The sequence below is a fragment of the Arachis ipaensis genome, chromosome B1, assembly GCF_059453495.1.
Source record: "Arachis ipaensis isolate K30076 ecotype BB chromosome B1, ASM5945349v1, whole genome shotgun sequence".
Taxonomy (NCBI): domain Eukaryota; kingdom Viridiplantae; phylum Streptophyta; class Magnoliopsida; order Fabales; family Fabaceae; genus Arachis; species Arachis ipaensis.
This window is the reverse complement of record NC_142436.1, coordinates 67,206,781-67,229,826: the sequence shown is the minus strand read 5'-3', so window position 1 is coordinate 67,229,826 and position 23,046 is coordinate 67,206,781. Positions and strand designations below refer to the sequence as shown.

The window sequence follows — 23,046 nt, the reverse complement described above, 5'->3', positions numbered from 1 at the left end:
TCTTCTTCTTATTCTTCTATTCTTTCTTCTTTTGCTCGAGGGCGAGCAACATTCTAAGTTTGGTGTGGCAAAAGCATAGCTTTTTTGTTTTTTCCATAACCATTGATGGCACCTAAGGCCAGAGAAACCTCTAGAAAGAGGAAAGGGAAGACAAAAGCTTCCATCAAGGGTCTATAGCTCAGTGGTAGAACATTTGACTGCAAATCAAGAGATCCCTGAGATACCTCAGGGGATTCATTTTCTTCCACACAATTATTGGAAGCAACTAAGGGTGGAACATCAGGAGCACTCCATCATCCTTCATGAAATCAGAGAAGATCTAAAAGCAATGAAGGAGGAACAGCAAAGACAAGGAAGAGACATAGAAGAGCTCAAGGACATCACTAAGGTGGACTCATTCCTTGTCCTTACGTTATCTGTTTTTTTGTTTTATATGTTATGTGCTTATCCATGTTTGTGTCTTCATTACATGATCATTAGTAGTTAGTAACTTTGTCTTAAAGTTATGAATGTCCTATGAATCCATCACCTCTCTTAAATAAAAACTGTTTTAATTCAAAAGAACAAGAAGTACATGAGTTTCGAATTTATCCTTGAACTTAGCTTAATTATATTGATGTGGTGACAATGCTTCTTGTTTTCTGAATGTATGCTTGAACAGTGCATGTGTCTTTTGAAGTTGTTGTTTAAGAATGTTAAATATGTTGGCTCTTGAAAGAATGATGACTAGGAGACATGTTATTTGATAATCTGAAAAATCATAAAAATGATTCTTGAAGCAAGAAAAAGTAGCAAAAAAAAACAAAGCTTGCAAAAAAAAAAAAAAGTAGGCGAAAAAAAAATATAGAAAGAAAAAGAAAAAGCAAGCAGAAAAAGCCAATAACCCTTAAAACCAAAAGGCAAGGGCAAATAAAAAGGATCCCAAGGCTTTGAGCATCAGTGGATAGGAGGGCCTAAAGGAATAAAATCCTGGTCTAAGCGGCTAAACCAAGCTGTCCCTAACCATGTGCTTGTGGCGTGTAGGTGTCAAGTGAAAACTTGAGACTGAGCGGTTAAAGTCAAGGTCCAAAGCAAAAAAAAAAAAAGAGTGTGCTTAAGAACCCTGGACACCTCTAATTGGGGACTTTAGCAAAGCTGAGTCACAATCTGAAAAGGTTCACCCAATTATGTGTCTGTGGCATTTATGTATACTGGAAAACAAAGTGCTTAGGGCCACGGCCAAGACTCATAAAGAAGCTGTGTTCAAGAATCATCATACTGAACTAGGAGAGTCAATAACACTATTCGAAATCTGAAGTTCCTATAGATGCCAATCATTCTAAACTTCAATGGATAAAGTGAGATGCCAAAACTATTCAAGAGGCAAAAAGCTATAAGTCCCGCTCATATGATTGAAACTATGTTTCATTGATAGTTTGGAATTTATAGTATATTCTCTTCTTTTTATCTTATTTGATTTTCAGTTGCTTAGGGACAAGCAACAATTTAAGTTTGGTGTTGTGATGAGCGGATAATTTATACGCTTTTTGACACTGTTTTTAGTATGTTTTTAGTAGGATCTAGTTACTTTTAGGGATGTTTTCTTTAGTTTTTATGTTAAATTCACATTTCTGGACTTTACTATGAGTTTGTGTGTTTTTCTGTGATTTCAGGTATTTTCTGGCTGAAATTGAGGGACTTGAGCAGAAATCAGATTCAGAGGTTGAAAAAGGACTGCTGATGCTGTTGGATTCTGACCTCCCTGCACTCAAAGTGAATTTTCTGGAGCTACAGAAGTCGAAATGGCGAGCTTCCAATTGCGTTGGAAAGTAGACATCCAGGGCTTTCCAGCAATATATAATAGTTCATACTTTGGTCAAGAATTGACGACGTAAAATGGCGTTCAATGCCAGCCTTCTGCCCAAATCTGGCGTCCAGCGCCAGAAAAGGATCCAAAACCAGAGTTGAACGCCCAAACTGGCACAGAAACTGGCGTTCAACTCCACAAATGGCCTCTGCACGTGCTACACTTAAGCTCAGCCCAAACACACACCAAGTGGGCCCCGGAAATGGATTTATGCATCAATTACTTACTCATGTAAACCCTAGTGACTAGTTTATTATAAATAGGACCCTTTACTATTGTATTAGACCATCTTTGGATTACCTTATGATCCTTTGATCACGTTTTGGGGGCTGGCCATCTCGGCCATGCCTGGACCTTCACTTATGTATTTTTAACGGTAGAGTTTCTACACTCCATAGATTAAGGTGTGGAGCTCTGCTGTTCCTCAAAGATTAATGCAAAGTACTACTATTTTCTATTCAATTCATCTTATTTCGCTTCTAAGATATCCATTCGCACCCAAGAACGTGATGAAGGTGATGATTATGTGTGACGCTCATCACCATCTCCCCTATGAACGCGTGCCTGACAAACACTTCCGTTCTACATGAATTAAGCCAGAATGAGTATCTCTTAGATCTCCTAACAGGAATCTTCGTGGCGTAAGCTAGAATGATGGCGGCATTCAAGAGAATCCGGAAGGTCTAAACCTTGTCTGTGGTATTCTGAGTAGGATTCAATGATTGAATGACTGTGATGAGCTTCAAACTCGCGAGTGCTGGGCGTTAGTGACAGACGCAAAAGGAGGGTGAATCCTATTCCAGCATGATCGAGAACCGACAGATGAATAGCCGTGCCGTGACAGGGTGCGTGAGCATATGATTCACTGAGAGGAGGGGATGTAGCCACTGACAACGGTGATGCCCTTGCATAAAGCCAGCCATGGAAAGGAGTAAGACTGATTGGATGAAGATAGCAGGAAAGCAGAGGTTCAGAGGAACGAAAAGCATCTCCATTCGCTTATCTGAAATTCTCACCAATGATTTACATAAGTACCTCTATCCCTATTCTATTATTTATAATTCGAAAACCACATAACTGTTTTATATCCGCCTAACTGAGATTTACAAGGTGACCATAGCTTGCTTCATACCAACAATCTCCGTGGGATTCGACCCTTACTCACGTAAGGTATTACTTGGACGACCCAGTGCACTTGCTGGTCAGTTGTATCGAAGTTGTGACAGACTGTAAAACTAGATCAGAGTATCTGGCCTAAGAAGCCATTACCAGAGATCACAATTCGTGCACCAATCCTCGTGACTCCTTCCATCTGTAATTATTTCGACCTTGATGCATGTTTCTGTTATAGCTTCCATTCCTTTCAACAACATTAGAATCAAACTCAAAGCGACGGGGGTGAGAATTCATAGTAACTAATAAAAATTAAAAACAAAAATAAAAATAAATAAACAGCAAAATAAAATATTTACAATAACCATTAATAAGGCACACGTTTGCAATTTCCCGGCAACGGCGCCATTTTGACGATTAGATTCTTGCTGGTAAAGACTTTTATGAAAATAATCGCGTTGTAAGTATAGTTTCTAAACCAACAAAGAATCCTTTCATACAAAAACTTTGGTTGTCACAAGTAATAAAACCCAATAAAATTTATAACCGAAGTATTTAAACCTCGGGTCGTCTCTCAAGGAATTGCAGGGAGGTGTATTATTATTGGTTATGAGTTTTCTGAGAAATTTGGAGTTTGGGCAATGGGCACAAAAATAATTATAATTTAAAGCAATGAAAAATAATAAGAGATTTATGTAATTAAAATAAAAAGTCTTGAATGAAAGAATGATTAATTGGAAGTCCTATCCTTGTTGGAATTCTCTCAAGTGTAGTATAAAGAGGTTGTTGTTTTCACTTAGTTAACCCTTACTAAATAAAGGAAAGTCAAGTGATTGAGCTAACTCTTATTCGCAAATCCTAGTCCTCTCCCTTGGGAAGGTCTAGCGTTAGTAAATATAGAACTAGCCAACAACTTCCAAATTAACTATCCACTTGAGCATTCCAACTCAAGTGTCTCCTCTTAATCAATTCATCAATTAAAGTAAGAATGTAAAAAGCTAAATTAAAATCATAAATCTGAAATACCTCAAATTGCATTTAAACATAAATTCAAATCTAACATGAAGAGTTTATAAACCAATTTGGCTAAATAAATAATTACCAAGAGAAATAGAGCAACTAAAGTAATAGAGTAAATAAAAGTAGAAGAGAAACATAAATTAAAGGAACATTGAACCTGGAATGAAGAAATAACCATTAAATTAAGAGAAATCCTAATTCTAAAACCTAAGAGAGAGGAGAGAGCCTCTCTCTCTCTAAAACTACATCTAAAACCTAAAATTGTGAATTATGAATGTTGTGTTTGTTGTATATTCTTACGAATGGATGGATTCTCCCACTTTATAACCTCTAATCTGTGTGTTCTAGGCCGAAAACTGGGTCAAAAACAGCCCAAAAATTGCCTCCAGTGATTTCTGATACGTACAGGTCGCTGCAGAGCCACGCGTACGCGTCATCCACGCGTTCGTATGGATTGCATTTTTTCCAGGTCACATGTCTTCGTAATCCACACGTGTGCATCGCCTATCTTCAGGGCAGCTATGACAAATTATATAATGTTGCGAAGACCCAGATGTTAGCTTTCTAACGCAACTGAAACCGCCTCATTTGGACCTCTGTAGCTCAAGTTATGGTCGATTTAGTACCAAGAGGTCTGGTTGGACAACTTTAGCAGTTCCTTCAGTTTCTTGTATTCCACTTTTGCATGCTTCCTTTCCATCCTCTAAGCCGTTCCTGCCCTATAAACCCTGAAATCACTTAACACACATATCAAGGCATGGAATGGTAATAAGAGAGGATTAATAATTAGCAATCTAAAGGCCCAGGAAACATGTTTTCAATCATAGCACAAAATCGGGAAGGAAAATGTAAAACATGCGAAATCTATGAATAACTGTGAGTTTAGTGGATAAAATCCACTCAATTAAGTACAAGGATATACCATGAAATAGTGGTGCATCAGCCAGCTGTTTTACCACTTCTCAACTCAATGGCCTTGCAATCTTTTCTTGGGTTCACCACTGTATCACCTAAAAATGTACTTGCAGACCTCTCAGGTATTTGCTTGCTCAGCTGGCCCATTTGTACTTCTAAGTTTCTAATGGAGGCAATGGTTTCCTGCATAAAACTCCTCATTATCTCCCAATTGGAATCTTCTTGGGATTTAGAGTTTGCCTGCTGAGTTGGTTGTTGCTGCTGAGACTGAAATTGGCAGTTATTGTGATTGTTCTGTTGGAAGCCGCCCTGAGAATTATTGTTGAAATTCTGAGGTCTCTGAGGTTGGTCCCTCCACCCAAAATTTGGTTGATTCCTCCATTTCGGATTGTATGTCTTAGAATATGGATCATTGTTGGGATTTCTAGGGCCACTCCCCATGTAATTGACCTGTTCAGAAGAGCATTGAGCATAGTCATAATTATCATTTTACACAAAGTTACCTGTCATGTCATAAGAGGTCTCTTGAGATGGGTTTTGGGTGTTGATAGCTGAGACTTGCATTCCATCCATCTGTTGAGTAATCAGATTTATTTTGCTGAGACATAAGCTTATTTGTAGCAAGAAGAGCATTAAGAGCTTCTACTTCCATAACACCCTTCTTCTGAGGAATCTCAGAGTTCACAGGATTCCTGTTAGATGAGTATAAATATTGGTTGCTAGCAACCAATTCAATCAGCTCAATTGTCTCCTCCGGTGTCTTCTTCTTGTGTAATGAACCCCCTACAGAATTATCTAAGCACATCTTGGATATTTCACCCAAACCTTCATAAAAGATGTCTAGTTGGGTTCATTTAGAGAACATGTCCAGAGGGCATTGCCTAATCAGTAGCTTGTACCTCTCCCAAGCTTCATAAAGAGTTTCACCATCTCTCTGCCTGAAGGTCTGAACCTCCACCCTAAGCTTAGTCAGCTTCTTTGGTGGGAAAAATTTAGTAAGAAACTTCGTAACAACCTTGTCCCAAGTATTCAAGCTCTCCTTGGGTTGGGAATCTAGCCATAGCTTTGCTCCATCCCTCAGAGTAAATGGGAAGAGCATGAGTTTATACACCTCTGGGTTCACTCCATTTGTCTTCATAGTATCACAAATCTACAAAAAAATTAGAAATAAACTGATTTGGGTCTTCGTGAGGAATACCATGATACTGGCAGTTTTGTTGCACCAAGGTGACCAATTATGGCTTTAACTCAAAGTTGTTCGCAGTTATAGGAGGCACCACAATGCTTTTACCATAGAGATCTGCAGTAGGAGTAGAGTAAGAGCCAAGCACTCTCCTTTGTTCTTCACTCCCGTTCGGATTTGCCACATTGGCATTAACAGCATTATTGTGATCCATGATGGATTCTGCAGGCTTGCTAAGTCTTGCTTGTTGTAAACGTCGCCTACAAGTCCTTTCAGGTTCTGGATCAAAGTCTAACAGAGGTTCCTTGTCTCTGTTCCTACGCATAAACAAACAAAATAACAAGAAAAAATGGGATTCTCTACGTCAGAGTGCAGAGAAGTCCCAGTGAGGTATTCTGTGTAAAATAATAAAATAAAAATACTAAATAAAATAATTAAATAAATTTTGAAAATAATAACTAAAATTAAACAGAAATTTTCAAAAATTAACAGGAAAAATAAACAAGACAATTAAAATAAAATTAACTAGGTGACACCAAACTTAATTTCAGAAATTAAGGAAAAATATTAGTGTTATTTTAAAAAAAATTCGAAATTAATAAACAAAATTTAAATAAAATTAAAACTAAAATGCCTAATCTAAGCAATCAAACAACTAATAGTTGTTAATCACAGTCAATCCCCGGCAATGGCGCCAAAAACTTAATGCGGTATTTCTAACCACAAACTAACCGGCAAGTGCACCGGGTCGTACCAAGTAATACCTCAGGTGAGTGAGGGTCGATCCCACGAGGATTGATGGATCAAGCAACAATGGTTGATTGATGAACTTAATTAGGAAAGTAGAAAATAGTGTTTGAATATTCAAAGAGCATTAAACAATTGTACAGAAATTAAAATAGTGAAGTGAATGGGTTGGGAGTAAAGTATGGAGAAGGCAGTTAAGGTTTCAGAGTTATCTATTTTTCTGGATCAACTTTTCTTACTAACTATTTCAATCATATAGGATTTAATTTATGGAAAACTATATGTGACTAGACCCTAATTCCTTAGACCTTTCTAGTCTCCTCTAAAATTCATCAACAGCCAATTCCTTGGTCAATTAATTCCAATTAGAGGGTGATGATCAAATTCCAATTTATATGCCACAAAAACTCTAATTACCCAAAAATAAAAGAATTATATGTCATGTATCCCGTTAAATTCAGATAATTGAAATTTAGGAGAATATGTTTTCAAGCTGTTGTTCAAGTAAAGAGCTTTTCCAAGTTATACAAGAACTCAAATAGAAAGAGGGTCATACTTCCGTTCCACCCAAATTCATAAGATAAACAGCAAAAACAATTCTTAAATTATAAATCCATACATGAATTAAAATAGAAAAAGCAATAAAATCAATCCATACAAATAGACAGAGCTCCTAACCTTAACAATGAAGGTTTAGTTGCTCATGGTTCAGAGGAGAAAACTAGGATTGTAAATCGTGAATTGGAACAATGTTGTCTTCAAATCACCCTGTTGGAATCCCCTTTTTATTTCTAATCCTAATTAATTTAAAATCTATCTTCTAAAACTAAAATAATATCTTTTCCTAAAAATAATATTTGAATTTAAATTAGAATTAATTAACAAGTCTTCAGTTGATGGGTGGGGACCACTTGTTTTGTCCATTCTGCAGCTTCTAATCTGTGTTTTCTGGGCTGAAAACTGAGTCAAAACAGCCCAGAAATCGCCCCCAGCATTTTTCTGCGTTTTCTGCACGTGGCGCATGTCATGCATACACGTCAGTCACGCGTACGCGTCGATGGTCTTCTTCGCATGTCACGCGCACGCGTCAGTCACTGTACGCGTCGCTGAGCAAATCTTCAAATCACGCGTACGCATCAGTCACGCGCACGCGTCACCATGGAAAGCTCCAAATCACGCGCACGCGTCAGTCACGCGTACACGTTGTTCCTCGCTGTCATCCCCTTTTGTTCTTGTGCTTAGAAACTCCATCAAATCCAGCCGAATGCTACCTAAAATAAACAAAATTGCAAAAGACTCAAAGTAGCATCCATATTGGCTAAAAGATAATTAATTCTTTATTAAACTCAACAAATTAGATGCAAATTCACTAGGAAAAGATAGGAAAGATGCTCACGCATCAATAGGTTCAAAAATATAAAAATGATATTTTAAAACTAAAAAGGTGAAATTTGAATTTAATGAATTTTTCTGAATTGAAAAATGTATATTTTGCGAAAGATTTTTGTAAAAATGTGTATCGGTACTTAAGCCGGCAATACCGGCTCTAGTCTGTCTGATACCGTGTTTTAAGAAAAATAAGATTTTGAAAATTTAATTTATTATTTTGAAAGGAAAAAAATAATTTAGAATTGAAAACCGGGCGCTAATCTTAAAGGTTTCGACCCAAAGTAGGTCAAACGGATCTAAAACGCTAACGAGTTAGATCAGGCCGAAGTTGGGCCCAAGCCCAACTTATATAAGACCTTTAATAAGGATTTGCATCCTCATTTCAGCATCAAAGAGAGAGAGAAACGCGAATTGAGAGAGAGGGGATTGTGGTGCTATTCATCACTATCTTCCGAGAGCCATATCTTGAGCAACGGAGCTCCAATTGACGAGCCGTTTGCAGCCACGCAAAGCTCTTGTCGAGCTCTTCATTTCTATCTAAATTTTGTTGGTGAAAAATTGAAACTCAAGCTCCAATTTCCAGCCATAATAATTCTGCATTTTTTGGTTTGGTTTTTGAGTATGTTTTGTGATTTTGATTGTTTAGGTGATCTCTAGTAGCGGGTAACTGTTGAGTTTTGCTCCTAATCTTCTAATGTTAGTTTGAGCTTTGGTGCTTGTTGAAGTTGTCTTGGCTTTTTGGAAGATTGTGGGATCCAAGTTTTAGTGTGTTGTGCATATTAGGGATTGGCCAAGGTATGGTTTCAGTTTCTTCTACGTAATACATAATATTTCTAGACACTTAGGCTAGTGGACCTTAGGATAGGATTGAATTGATTGTTGGAAATTGTTGAATTTGATTATGCATGATGGTGTTGTTCATTTGATGAATTGTGATGTTGAACTTTAATGTTGTTATTCATTATTGAAATGAGGTTTGAAAATGATGATTGGATTGTTGATCGTGAATTATGAGCTTATTGATATTGACAAAGGTTGGAAATGGAGAAATGATGCTTCGAGTGTAAACATTGATAATTTGAGGAAGGTAAGGGAGAATTTTGGATGAAATTAGTGAAATTTCATGATGGTAGGATGAGGAATGAATTGGAAGGTGTATGAACATCATTTAGGTTTATTGGAACTGTTTTGGTTGTAGGATATTTGGTTTTGATTGTGAATTTTGGAAGTTTGAGAACCTCGTTAATTTTTGGTAAAAATCAGTTTTTGGTTAACTTTGACAGATTATAACTTTAGCCTCAATTTTTTAAATTAGTTGAAATTTGTCTTGAATTAAAGTTAATTTAAAGATCTTTAAATTAATATAAAGTTTGATGAAAATAAATTTTTGTAGAGGAAGTTAATTATGAACGTTTAAAGTTTGGTGTTAAAAAATTAATTTCTGCAACTTTACAAAATTTTGCGATTCTGGAAGGGTATGTGTACGCGAAGCACTCATATGCGAGCATGCCATTCTTTTTGGCACCTATGCATATGCAAACTCTTGTATGCGTATGCAAGAGGGGTAAATTCTGGAGGTGTATGTGTATGCGAACCACCCATACGTGAGCGTGCCATTCTGTTTGGCACCAATGCGTACGCGAACTCTTGTATGCATACGCAAAATAGGCAAAATTTTATGTATGCATATGCATACAATGGGTATGCGTACTCATAGACCCTGTTTTCTAAAAAAATTATTTTTCTTCGTTTTCAAGGGTTCTCTAACTTTCTAAACTTCCTTTAAATGCTGTTTACGAGTACTATCGAGGAATTAGGTTCTCATATTACTAAAGATGAGTTAGTGATTTATTTTAGTGAATTTCTATATGAATTTAGAAGATGGAGACTTAGGGTTCTGGAGTACTGAGGATGGATTAGTTGAGTAAGATGGCGGAGTGTTATAGTGACGATTGAAATAATGAATTGTGAATTTCATATTGATGATGTTGAGACGAGTCAAGGGCTCGGAGTGGGCTGAATATTGAAAATGATTTGTGAAAGCCCCTGATATATTGCTTTATGCTGAGACTGTTGTGTCTTTATGCACCTCGGGCAAGGATTGTGGCAGTCTCCCACTTGTCGAGGTCGTGGCGCTGGCGTAAGGACGGTGGTTAATCCCACTTACGTTGAGATGTGAGGGCTGAGGTTGTATCCCGCTCGCATAACCTTCTCTGCTGTATGAGTGTGCAGAGCCTATATCTCTGGCGTAGCAAACTCCCTGCTACATGAGTGTGTAGAGCCTATATCTCTGGGCATGGCAGGAAGGCTACATCTACAAGAGTGTGTCGGGTTGGTATTTGTAGACCGATAAGTGATATCATGAGCCAATAGGAAAGGCATTCATCATATTCATCTTCTACTTATTTGATTGCTTTGCTTAATTTCTGTTATGCCAAAATGAATCACATGTTTACTTGCTAATTATTCTATTTATTGTACATGTATCTTACTTGTGCTTTACTTGTCTGCATTACTTGTGTTTTCTGCTGGGATTGAGGAAGTTTGGTAGGCGGTGTCGATGGGATTACACGAAGGTTAGGTTGGCGAAGGCTATGGGATACAGCGGTGTGATTAGTATTAGTTAGAAATCCCCTAAGTGTAGATGACCCTGTTATTATTTATGGTTTAAGTTATTTATTTTGCTAAGTTGGATATCTGTTTGGTATGAAGCTCTAGGATTGCCTCTGGCATCCCAGGGTCTTACATCTTACATTACTGGGTACTATTACCATATTGAGAACCTCCGGTTCTCATTCCATACTTTGTTGTTGTTTTTTAGATACAGGGCGTAACCCACCTCAGTGAGTTGCTTGATGGTGACAAAGCGGAGGACCTTTATCATGTTTTGGAGTCTTTTGGTTATTTTGAATTAGTTCTCTCACTTTTGTACTTATATTTGCCTTAGAGGCTTACTTTGAGAGAGATATGGTATAAGCTATTTTTTTTTTACTTTCAAAACTCGGTATGTCTGTATATACTAGTCGGCTTAAACTCCGCGGGTTGCGGCTAGTACTTTATAACTATCCTACTTATATATCTATGTATGTCTTGATATCTCGTATCTATATCTTGTGCCTCGATTCGTGTAGCTTCGTGTGAACGTTTCGCGCTTTTAAAACTCTATTTTTGAGCTTACTTCTTCATCGGGCTTCTAGAACTATTATTTCTTTCTATATATATACATTAATATAAAAGCCTTAGGATTGTCGTGACCTCTGATTACCCTGTGCTTTACGACATAAGGTAAGGCTTAGGGTAATTAGGGTGTTACATTTAGTGGTATTAGAGCTGTTCGTCCTCATGAGCCTGTAGAATGGACCGATTGTACTTCATTGCATACTCTGTGTCTTTTTCTTTCATGCTATTTAGGTTATCTGTTTGATATTGCATAGCATGCTTGTTTGTGAGTGTCTTTTTGGGATAATTGAAGCACTAGGTTTTTGATATTGAGACTGATCACCTTGATATCGACTATTTAGTGTAGATAGGAACCCTAATGGCTACTTGTGGATGAGGTCATACTCGTACCCAGGGAGGAACTGAGAATAACCAACCGGCCGATAACCATGCCGAGTTTATGGCGGCGATGGCCAACTTGGCTCACACCATGGAGGCGAATGCTGCTGCGACTTTACAAGCTGTACAGAGATTGGGGCAACCGGCGGGAACGGAAACAAAAATGGGGATGGAAATTGCAATGGAGACGGAGACAATAATGACTTGGGAGGTGCTCCAATGACTTCGGCTTCGTTTATGAAAGTTCACCCACCGACATTCAGAGGATCGACCAACTCAACTGAAGCGGACAATTGGTTCCGAGCTATGGAGCGTGCACTACAGGCTCAACATGTCCCGGCTAACCAATACGTGGAGTTTGCGGCCTATCAGCTGTTAGGAGAGGCACAACATTGGTGGCAAGGAGAGTGCAGTTGCTGTGACTTTCGAGTGTAGAAACCCTTTGGGATGTGTTTCAAATGGCGTTCTATAAGAAGTATTTTCTGGAGTTAGTGAGAGAAGCAAAGGAGTTAGAGCTTATGCAGCTGAAGCAAGGCTCAATGTCAGTAGCAGTGTATACAGGCAAATTTGAAGAGCTCTGTAGGTTCTCAAGGGTATGTCAGGGAGCCCCTGAATCTTATGAGAGTTGGAAATGTATCAAGTACCAAGGAGGTCTCAAGGATGACATCATGACTGCTGTAGCTCCCTTGGAGATAAGAATGTTCTCAAAACTAGTGAACAAAGCTCGAGTTGTAGAGGACTATGCTAAGAAGGTAGCTGAGGCAAGAGGAACTTGTGGTTATACTGACAACCGAGCTCGTGGCGACCAAGGGAATAGAACTTTAAGAAAGATGGACACACTCCTCAACATCTTCAAGGTCAAGGAAACTTCAAAAGGGACAACAATATTCAGTTCCACCAGATGAGGGAAAGCCGTCTGTGCTATACTTGTGGGCGTCCTGGACATATATCCATGTATTACCACCGTGGGAGGAACCGAGAGGTGGGTAGGAGTCAGCAACCAGGCCGAGTATTCACTATGGATGCAGGGGAGGCGACAGAGTCGGATCCAATAATGAGAGGTAAACCTATAAAGTTGTTATGATATGTTTCTAAGAACCAGTTGGCTTAGTTTTATCTTATGGAAGGTTGTCGTAAGTTTGGTTGAACTTAGAGATTCGTTAGAGGGACTAATGGAGAAGGAGGCTTTTGATAGATGTGGCTGAGTAATCCGGATTCTTAATGATGATAATAAAAGTGACGCAGCGGAAGGCGGGAGGGAACATCGACACGATAGGATGACGGTGGACAAGATGCTTTGGCAACTTTTTTGGGTTGACAACGTTGATAGTAGAACGCTTCGTGGAGGATATATCACGCAATTCGAATTTTGGGGACAAAATTCCTTATTAGGAGGGGAGGATGTAAGAATCGGAGTTTTCACGTAAAACTGCTTTAATAAAATAATAACTTTAAATTGCCCGGGATAGGTTCAAAAATATAGAAATGATATTTTGAAACTAAAAAGGTGAAATTTGAATTTAATGAATTTTTCTGAATTGAAAAATGTATATTTTGCGAAATATTTTTATAAAAATGTGTACCAGTGCTTAAGCCAGCAGTACGGTTCTAGTCTGTCCAATACCATGTTTTAAGAAAAATAAGATTTTGAAAATTTAATTTACTGTTTTGAAAGGACAAAAATAATTTAGAATTGAAAACTGGGCTCTAATTTTACAGGTTTTGGCCCAAAGTGGGCCAAATGGACCTAAAACACTAACAGGTTGGACCGGGCCCAAGTTGGTCCCAAGTTGCATCCTCATTTCAGCACCAAAGAGATAGAGAAACGCGAATTGAGAGAGAGGGGAGGGTGGTACTATTCATCACCATCTTCCGGGAGCCATATATTGAGTTACGGAGCTCCGATTGACCAGGCATTTGCGGCAACGCGAAGCTCTTGTCGAGCTCTTCATTTCTATCTAAGCTTCGTTCGTAAGAAATTGAAACTTTAGCTCCAGTTTCCAGCCCTAATAATTCTGTGTCTTTGGATTTGGTTTTTGAGTAAATTTTGTGATTTTGATTGTTTAGGTAATCTCTAGTAGCAGCTAATTGTTGAGTTTTACCCCTAATCTCGTTGGGTAAGGTAAAGTCTCACAAAACCCTTATGTTTAGTTGTTTTTGTGAACCTTAGGTTTTGATTTTGATATATATATATATGATGTTAGTTTGAGCTTTGGTGCTTGTTAGAGTTGCCTTGGCTTTTTGGAAGATTGTGGGATCCAAGTTTTGGTGGGTTGTGCATATTGAAGATCGGCCAAGGTATGATTTCGATTTTTTCTATGTAATATGTAACATTTCTGGACACTTACGCTAGTGGACCTTAGGATAGGATTGAATTCATTGTTGGAAATTGTTGAATTTGATTATGCATGATGGTGTTGTTCATTTGATGAATTGTGATGTTGAACTTTAATGTTGTTATTCATTATTGAAATGAGGTTTGAAAATGATTATTGGAGTGTTGATAGTGAGTTATGAGCTTATTGATATTGATAAAGGTTGGAAATCAAGAAATGATGCTTGGAGTGTAAACATTGATAATTTGAGGAAGGTAAGGGAGACTTTTGGATGAAATTAGTAAAATTGCATGATGGTAGTATGAGGAATGAATTGGAAGGTGTATGAACATCATTTAGGTTTATTGGAACTGTTTTTGTTGTAGGATATTTGGTTTTGATTGTGAATTTTAGAAGTTTGAGAACGTAGTTAATTTTTGGTAAAAACAAGTTTGTGGAAAATTTTGACAGAGCATAACTTGAGCCTTAGTTTTTTAAATTGGTTGAAATTTATCTTAAATTAAAGTTCATTCAAAGATCTTTAAATTGATATAAAGTTTGATGAAAATAGATTTTTGTAGAGGAAGTTATGAACGTTTAAATTTTGGTGTTAAAAACTTATTTCTGCAACTTTACAAAATGTTGCAATTCTGGAGGGGTATGCGTATGCAAACCACCCATACGCAAGCGTGTCATTCTGTTTGGCACCTATGGTACATGAATTTTTGTATGCATACGCAAAATGGGCAAAATCTTATGTATGCGTACGCATAAAATGGGTATGTGTATGCATAGACCCTGTTTTTCTGAAAAATAATTTTTTTCGTTTTCAAGGATTCTCTAACTTTCTAAACTTCTTTCAAATGCTGTTTACGAGTACTATCAAGGAATTAGGTTCTCATATTACTAAAGATGAGTTAGTGATTTATTTTAGTGAATTTCTATATGAATTTAAAAGATGGAGACTTAGGTTTCTGGAGTACTGAGGATGGATTAATTGAGTAAGATGGCGGAGTGTTGTAGTGACGATCGAAATAATGAATTGTGAATTTCGGATTGATGATGTTGAGACTAGTCAAGGGCTCAGAGTTGGCTGAATACTGAAAATGATTTGTGAAAGCCACTGATATATTGTTTTATGCTGAGACTGTTGAGTCGCTATGCGCCTCGGGCAAGGGCTGTGGCAGTCTCCAACTTGTCGAGGTCGCAGCGCCGGCATAAGGACGATGGTTAATCCTGCTTACGTTTAGATGTGAGGGCTGAGGTTGTATCCTGCTCGCATAACTTTCTCTGCTGCATGAGTGTGTAGATCCTATATCTCATACATAGCAGACTCCCTGCTACATGAGTGTGCGGGGTCTATATCCCCGGCATGGCAAATTTTTCTACTGCATGAGTGTGTAGAGCCTATATCTCTGGACATGGCAGGAAGGCTACATCCGAAAGGATGTGTCGGGTTGGCATTTATAGACCGACAAGTGATATCACGAGCTAATAGGAAAGGCATTCATCATATGCATCTTCATTATATGCATCTTCCACCACTTTGTACTGTACCCCACGTTGGATGCTATATGTCTTCACACGTAACACGGCCTCCTCTTTGTTCTGAAACTGGCTGACCAACCTGAAACTCTGATAGACCTCCGGTATCCTGAGTATCTTTGGCACCAAATCCAACAGGTTTGCCAAGAACCCCCTCCTGTCTCATGGCATCCAAGTCCAAAGATAAAATGTGCGGGCGGTACTACTGAGTTCCTGAGCTGGACGCGCCGCCAGCCCCAGCTGGATAGGTGGATTACTCACTGTTATGTCATCACCGCTATCATTGGCAATGATGTCTGGCTCCACATCATTAGCGTCATCATCATCCGGCAACGCATCGTCTATACGATCCGGTGTCCCACGCTGTAATGAAATTGGCGTCTTATCAATAATACCAACTTCTCCGTTACCATTGCGGTCGAGATCAACTGCAAAGGACGGGGAGGAAACCACCATTTCCTGAGGTGCAATAACAGGCACGGATGAAGATGCACAAACGGGTCTCGAACTAGAACAGGCTGCCGTTGTTGGAGTTTGGGAATTCTGGTTCGAACCACCTGAGCTGGAGACCACATCTACAAGCTTTGCTAACAGCTCAGGTGTCCTGACCTTGGAAAACTGCCGACGACAATGGAACAGAACCTCCAAATCCTCATCACTCCGTATGACAAACAAATCGTATTTCACATCATGTCGTAGAACTGAGATTAGAATGTGATAAAATAACTTCTCAACCCATTTCACGCCTTGCAACCCCAGTTTCTGTATTATAGAATTTAGGAAGTCAGCGAAGCTCGTTGTAGGTTTCAGAAAAATACTGAGGGGATCCTTATCCGTAAACTTAATACCAGAACGTGTTCTTTTCTTAATTGACCCTCTATAATGCACCAACACTAAAAAATTCTCCTCACTAGCCATTGTATTTCACTCTAATGGGAGAAATTCATGTTCACACCATATTTATACACGTTGGGTGCTTGCTAATTCGAAGCAGTCAATTTTGAATTATACACACATAAATTGAAACAGACTCATTCGAATTACTAGGGCTCTCCTTGCATGTATAATTCGAATCACTCTAATTTGAACTACCTTAACACTATATGCATGTCTAATTCGAATCAAGCTGATTCGAACTACGTAAGACTTACATCCATGCATAATTCGAATTGGACTAATTCAAATTAAAAGAACCTCTACTAATTTGACTTTGTCTAATTCAAATTACTATTGCTTTCCCTAATTCGAATTACATAGGAAGGTCCTTTTGTGTGATCCAGGTAACATTTTTTAATATGGTAGAATTAGGTAATTTTGTTCTCCATTTGGTTTAATTGTGTTATTTGCCCTATATAATAACAATGTAAGAGTATATTATAAAAAATAAGAGTAAAGTATTATTTTAGTCACTAATGTTTGGGTTGAATAATTTTAATTTAGTCCCTAATAGTTTAAACGTCCTATTTTAATTTTAAAAATTTTCAAACGTCATATTTCAACCCCAAAAAAGTTTTAAGCAGGTTAAATATTGTCCTACCATTAAATTTAACATAAATAATTTGCATATTAAAGAGTTGATAAACCCCTATTTTATGATGTATTTTGTGGTCAATTGAGTGTTTTTATCAATCCTTCACCCACTTATTTATGTAAATTGCATGGTTTTACTGTTCCTTCCTTATTTTATGATATATGTGAAAACATGTTTCCTATGCTTTAAAAATATTAAAATTAATTATCCTTTATTACCATTCGATGCTGTGATCTGTGTACTAAGTATTTTCAGGCTTCATAGGGCAGGAATGGCTTAGAAGACAGAAAGGAAACATACGAAAATGGATGAAAAGCACAAAAATGGAGTTTTGAAGAGAAAGGCAGCGACGCGTACTGATGACAAGTCATCTTAGCCTATTTTAACTAGTCTTTTTCTTTTGTTTTCATTAGAATTATGCACTTTCTTGAGCTACAAGCAAGCCAATTAGGTAGATTTTCATGTTTCCTTTGATTTAATCAACCATGTATGAATTCATGCTATTTCATGAGGTTTTATACTATAATTGTTACATATTATGAAAGAATGAATATCTCATGATTTCAAGCATAGCTTTGATGTGTTTGGTTGATTAATGATAGGTGAAGAAAGCTTGGAGAAAGGTTGAAGCAAGAAGGAATAGCTAGGAGTAAAGAGAAGACAATGGAATAAGTGAAATTAAACCAGGAAGCAAAAAGCTGGACCTAAAGTTAGCCTCAAACTTTTGCACAAACTTTTGGGTGAAAAGTTAGCCCCAACGTTAGCCCCCTAACTTTGAGGCTAACGTTGGCATGAAGAAAATCTCCCTGGGCACCAAAAGTTTGCGCCAACGTTAGCCCCCTAACTTGGTGGCTAACGTTGGCACATGAAAATCACAAGGGGAGGAGCAAAAGTTTGCGCCAACGTTAGCCCCTAACTTGGTGGCTAACGTTGGCGCCACAAGTGCACAAGGTAAGGCCAACGTTAGGGCCAAAGTTAGACCCCTAACTTTGGCACCAACGTTGGTATCAGATGGATATAGCTGCTGATATGAAAAGTTTGGGCAAAAGTTAGCCCCCTAACTTTTGCTCAAACTTTTGGTCCAACTTTTGCAAAACTCAAACCCGGTTCAATTGGTTCGTTTTGGTTCCTCTTCAAACTCCAAGAGCAATCAACCAAGGCCTCTTTCAACCCAATTCCACCAAGAGCAAAGGCCCAACTCAAGGCTTGAAGATCATTGGAAGAAAGTGTATAAATAGGATAGAATTCAAGTTCTTCAGAGAGCTTTCTTTTGGAATTTTCATAATAGTTTTCGGAAAGCTTTTGATATTGAGTGATCTTTAATTTCTTTGTCTTGGGGAAGGAGAATACACTTCTCTTCCTCTCAGTTTTATTACTTTCAATTTCAATTACAATTGTCTTGGATTTTTGGGTTGGAGAATTGAAGAAATTCTGTTTCAATCTCAACCTTGGATCTGACTGCTTTATTTACTGCTTGATTGAATTTCAATTTCTGTTAATTGCTCTTCATCCACTTTCTTTGAATTTCAATTACAATTTCTTGTTGGATCTAGGAAGGCATTGAGATCTAGACTTGGTTTTCTAGTCTCTGGGTCCTGAGATCTAATTTCCCAATTTTACATTTTCTGTTTACTGTTTTCATGTTCATTTACTTTTCTGCTTCAAGATCCAATCTAACCCAAACCTTCTTCTACTTCTCTGTTTGATGCAATTTACTTTTCCTTGTTTAAATTCTGCAAATCCAATCCCCAATTCCCTTTACAATTCCAGCCGTTTACATTTCTTGCACTTTAAGATTCCGCAATTTACTTTTCTTGCATTCTAAGTTTCTGCTATTTAATTTCTTGTTCTTTAAGATTCAGCACTTTAATTCCCTGTTCTCTTTACTTCCATGCAATTTAATTTCTGCAAATCACAAAACACTCAACCAAATCTTGATTCGCTTGACTAAATTAACCACTAAGCTAAAATTGCTCAATCCTTCAATCCCTGTGGGATCGACCTCACTCCCGTGAGTTTTTTATTACTTGATACGACCCGGTACACTTGCCGGTTAGATTTGTGTGTTTTGGGGAAAATTTATTTTTCACCAAAATACTCATCACGTACGCATGGACGACGCGAACGCATGCCTAGCGCAAAATAGCAGCGACGCATACGCGTGGACGATGCGGACGCGTGCTTTGAGCAGAACGCAAATGACGCGTATGCGTGACCCACGCGCACGCGTGACGAACGCCACATGCAGGAATCTGCAGAAAACGCCCTCAGCAATTTCTGGACCCTTTTTCGGCCCAAATCCAAGCCAGAAACACATAATATATGCCAGAGAATGGGGGAATAAAAAACAATGAGTAGAACGATTCATACAACATTCATAATTCACAATTTTAGGTTTTAGATGTAGTTTCACTACAAAAAAAATTATTTTTAGTGGCCATTTATTTTACTTTTAGCGGCAATAAAAATAGCCACTAATACATTTACCGGCAATTAAACATTAGCCGTCTTATGCTTTGCCGCTAAAACCTTTTAGCGGCAATTATAACATTTGCCGGTAAAGACTGTATATAACTTTTAGCGGCTATTTTCTTGGCAATTTATATGGCCACCAAAAGTAATTCTAAGATTGTAATGTTGTTCACTTTTAGTGGCTATTACTATTGCCGCGAAAACCTATTTTACCGGCAATTTATATGGCCACTACAAATAATTATAAAATTGTAATGATATTCACTTTTAGTTGCCATTACTATTGCCACTAAAATCTTAAGACTTTTTAATTATACTCACTCTTTTAGAAATAATAACCTATCATTTTTCTAAAATTTCAAATTATTTTTACCAACAATTATTATTATTGTACATAATATAAATATACTAAAATTAATTACTACAAAATTAATTACTAAAATTATTTTTAATTACTACAATTAATTATTATTATTATTATTATGGAGGCAAAGTGCTTTGACTGTCATTTCATTGGTGACATTCATTAGCAGCAGACATGAGATTCACTAAAATACCACAAAACTATAAATTGATCTTTCTAAACATATGGAACAGATTCAGTTGATTATACCATTCTCCAAAAAAATATCCATGCCTGTAAATGGTCCACACTCTACAAACCACCAATATAATTGTTGTGAAACCAATTATGATAGTAGATAGATACACTACATGTAATAAAATACACAAAAATTTATTGTAGATGATCACTGAAAAAAGGATAATAAAATGCGATATATTAACATAGCATAGCATCAAAGTTTACTATATTTCAGAATAAACACAATTGGAATCTATCTATCTTAATTGTAGGATTCATTTTAGACACAGGCTGAAATTCTGCAACTGTACTTAGCTTTGGATTTCAAACATGGACTGTAACATACCCGAGGATTTAGTGAAGAAGCAACAGTTCGATACTGCAGGCAAGTTTGCAAGCAACTCAGGAAAGAAATACAACAACCAATGTATATCATCAGTCTATGGTGATATAATGTAATCAAACAGCCTGTGATAGTTGAAATTCAATAAAATGCCAGTATTCCACTATAACCAGAAACTAATCATATGGACTGCTGAATTGCCAAAATGTCATATGAATACCCGTCATAGAAAAAAAACTGTTCAATGTTAAGAGACATACTAAACCAGACATAGAAATTGATGTGTTCTATTTGTCATATTCTAACACTCAAAATACTATGATTCTATGAAGGAAAGATACCAACTAACATTGAATTAACTTAACTGGAACCTTCAGTGATAAAACCTTCCTTGTGACCTTCAAAGCCAGGCCGCAAAAGCTTTTTCTCTCTCTTTGCGATTTTATGCATCTTCTTCTGATGAATCCTCTCAGAAATATTATCTGATCTCTTTTGCTGCTTCTTTGCCTTCAACTGGTCCCTTGTTTGAATTCCCTCTTTCCATTTCTCTGCATTCTTCTGTTGCTTCTTCTTCTCTTTACGAATGCTTTTTTCTAACAGCTTGGGATCATCATCATGAACCTTAATCCCCGATGCTCTATCCAATGCTGCTTTCCACATTTGCTTCTTTGCAACAGCCTCACCTTTCTCGGGATTATTCTTCACTTCCTCCAACTTCTTTGCCCTTTCAAGTTCCTTATGATTTGAAAGTTTCCTCTTCTTCTTACCTTGCATCTCACCATCTGTAAGTTTGATATGACCAAACACAAGCTCATTTGAGGTCTCGGCAGCATCCTTCTTCACTTTCTATGTAGACTCTTTCTTTGCAACTTTATTTTCTTCATTTTCACTACCTTCTTGCGTTTCCTGTCCTCAAACCTTCTCTTCGCATTTCTATCCTCCCTCTTCTTTGCCCTTCCCGAATTCTCGCAACTTGAATGAAACTCCTCAAGCTTACGATGAAGCTTTTGCCGAAGCTCTTCATAAGTCATAGACCGATTGTCCCCTTCAAGGGCAATGGGCTTAGCCTCACCGTCCTCCTCATCGCTACTCTCATTTGCTTTCTCCTTACCCAAGTTCTGCTTCAACAAGTCAAGAGTAGTGGCAGGGGGATTTTCAGGATCCAACCGTTCCCTTCAAGACTTCTTAATATTCTCCTTAGTTTCCCTCTTCACCTCAGCTTTCTTAGCCTTGCTGAGACCCTGAAACCACGGCTTATCCTTATCGTCGGTTAGAAGGAAAAGCTTGGCAGGGATGAGTTCAATCAACTTGTCAAAGAAAAGAGTATGGTCATGAATCACAGAGTCTAAATCTTAAACTGCATCAGCCTCTGCAACAGATTGTTGCTTCTTCTTCCTCATCTTCTTCTTCCCTGGGTCACAGAACTGAAATTAGTTTCCATTAGAGTTTAAGGTGGGAAAGCCTAGTTACTGAAACCTATGTGAAACTCAAAAATTCATCACTAATAATGGGAAAGCTTGTTACGAAATTGAACCTATAGATGATAAGAAAATGGAGGAGGGAAATTGGCACCTAAACCTTAGTGCTCTGAAGTAGAAAACCAGCAAATAGATGGAAAACGGAATAGCTGATCTTTTGCTATAGCAAATAGATCCTGCCACAGAAATATAATTTTGATTTCGAATAACTGAGTCAGAACAATTATTTTTGCAGCAATAAAACAATCAGCTGAAGGAATAATATAATATTGAAATACAAACCTCACCAATGGCAGAAAGAGTCTGTGCCTGATCTGGTGTCTGGTTAAGCAGATTGTTCAAGAAAAATTGTACAGATCTTCTTACCTGCAAGCCAAACACCTCTATTGCTTGTTAAACTAAATAATCAACTTAAGGTTCTTACTGATGATAAGTCCCCTGTAGGTTGAAGTGCTCCTAGGTCTATGAGGCTTTGCATTACCTGCATCACATATATGTCAGATTCTATTTTCTTCTTGGTGAAGAAAGAGCATCACTAGACAACAATGAAGATATATATTAGGTAATGCCTTTTTTATCTACCAGTCAAATATTTGAGTTGTGCATCACGCTTTGCACCATAGCGAATTCTTGAAATTGAAGGGACTAGTTGTGGCGGCTGAATCCATTTGAATTATGTAACACAAAAACCATTAATTACTTGTATATAGGTCAAGTATATTACTGCTAGTATAAGTCCTATTCAAATCATTGAGTATGACTATCGACTCTTAAAGAGAAGAGAAAACAAAGAAAATAGGTAAAAAATCAAAGATACTGACCCAGTTTTGATCTTCTTCGTCTTCCTCTGCTCCAGCACCAATGTGATGACTCCATTGATGAACTAATGAAGGATTCTTGTCAGTTTCATCTTCTTCTTGGGTCTACCTCTGCCTCTAGCTATAGTACAATCCTACCTCTGATTCACTATCCTAATTTGAGCCTATAACCAAAGATTAAATTGAACCA

General features: G+C 37.7%; 2 protein-coding genes across 2 annotated transcripts; both read right to left on the bottom strand.

Annotated features, from left to right (window-relative positions):
• Positions 1–15,656: 15,656 nt before the first annotated feature.
• On the bottom strand, positions 15,657–16,549 carry LOC107607811 (uncharacterized). The gene is made up of 2 exons (XM_016309715.1): positions 15,893–16,549; positions 15,657–15,788 (listed from the first exon to the last, which is right to left on the bottom strand). The coding sequence occupies exons 1-2, from the start codon at positions 16,547–16,549 to the stop codon at positions 15,657–15,659; spliced, it is 789 nt and encodes a 262-aa protein (XP_016165201.1).
• Positions 16,550–20,920: 4,371 nt separating this feature from the next.
• Positions 20,921–22,001, bottom strand: LOC107618413 (Surfeit locus protein 6). Its single transcript, XM_088503301.1, has one exon. The coding sequence runs from the start codon at positions 21,332–21,334 to the stop codon at positions 20,921–20,923; it is 414 nt and encodes a 137-aa protein (XP_088359427.1). The 5' UTR covers positions 21,335–22,001.
• Positions 22,002–23,046: the final 1,045 nt, after the last annotated feature.

Coding starts and splice junctions, on each gene's coding strand:
- LOC107607811 (XM_016309715.1), bottom strand. CDS start 16,549: ATGGCTAGTGAGGAGAATTTTTTAGTGTTGGTGCATTATAGAGGGTCA. Junction 15,789..15,892: donor ATAGCGGTGATGACATAACA/GTGAGTAATCCA, acceptor GCCATGAGACAG/GAGGGGGTTCTTGGCAAACC.
- LOC107618413 (XM_088503301.1), bottom strand. CDS start 21,334: ATGCAAGGTAAGAAGAAGAGGAAACTTTCAAATCATAAGGAACTTGAA.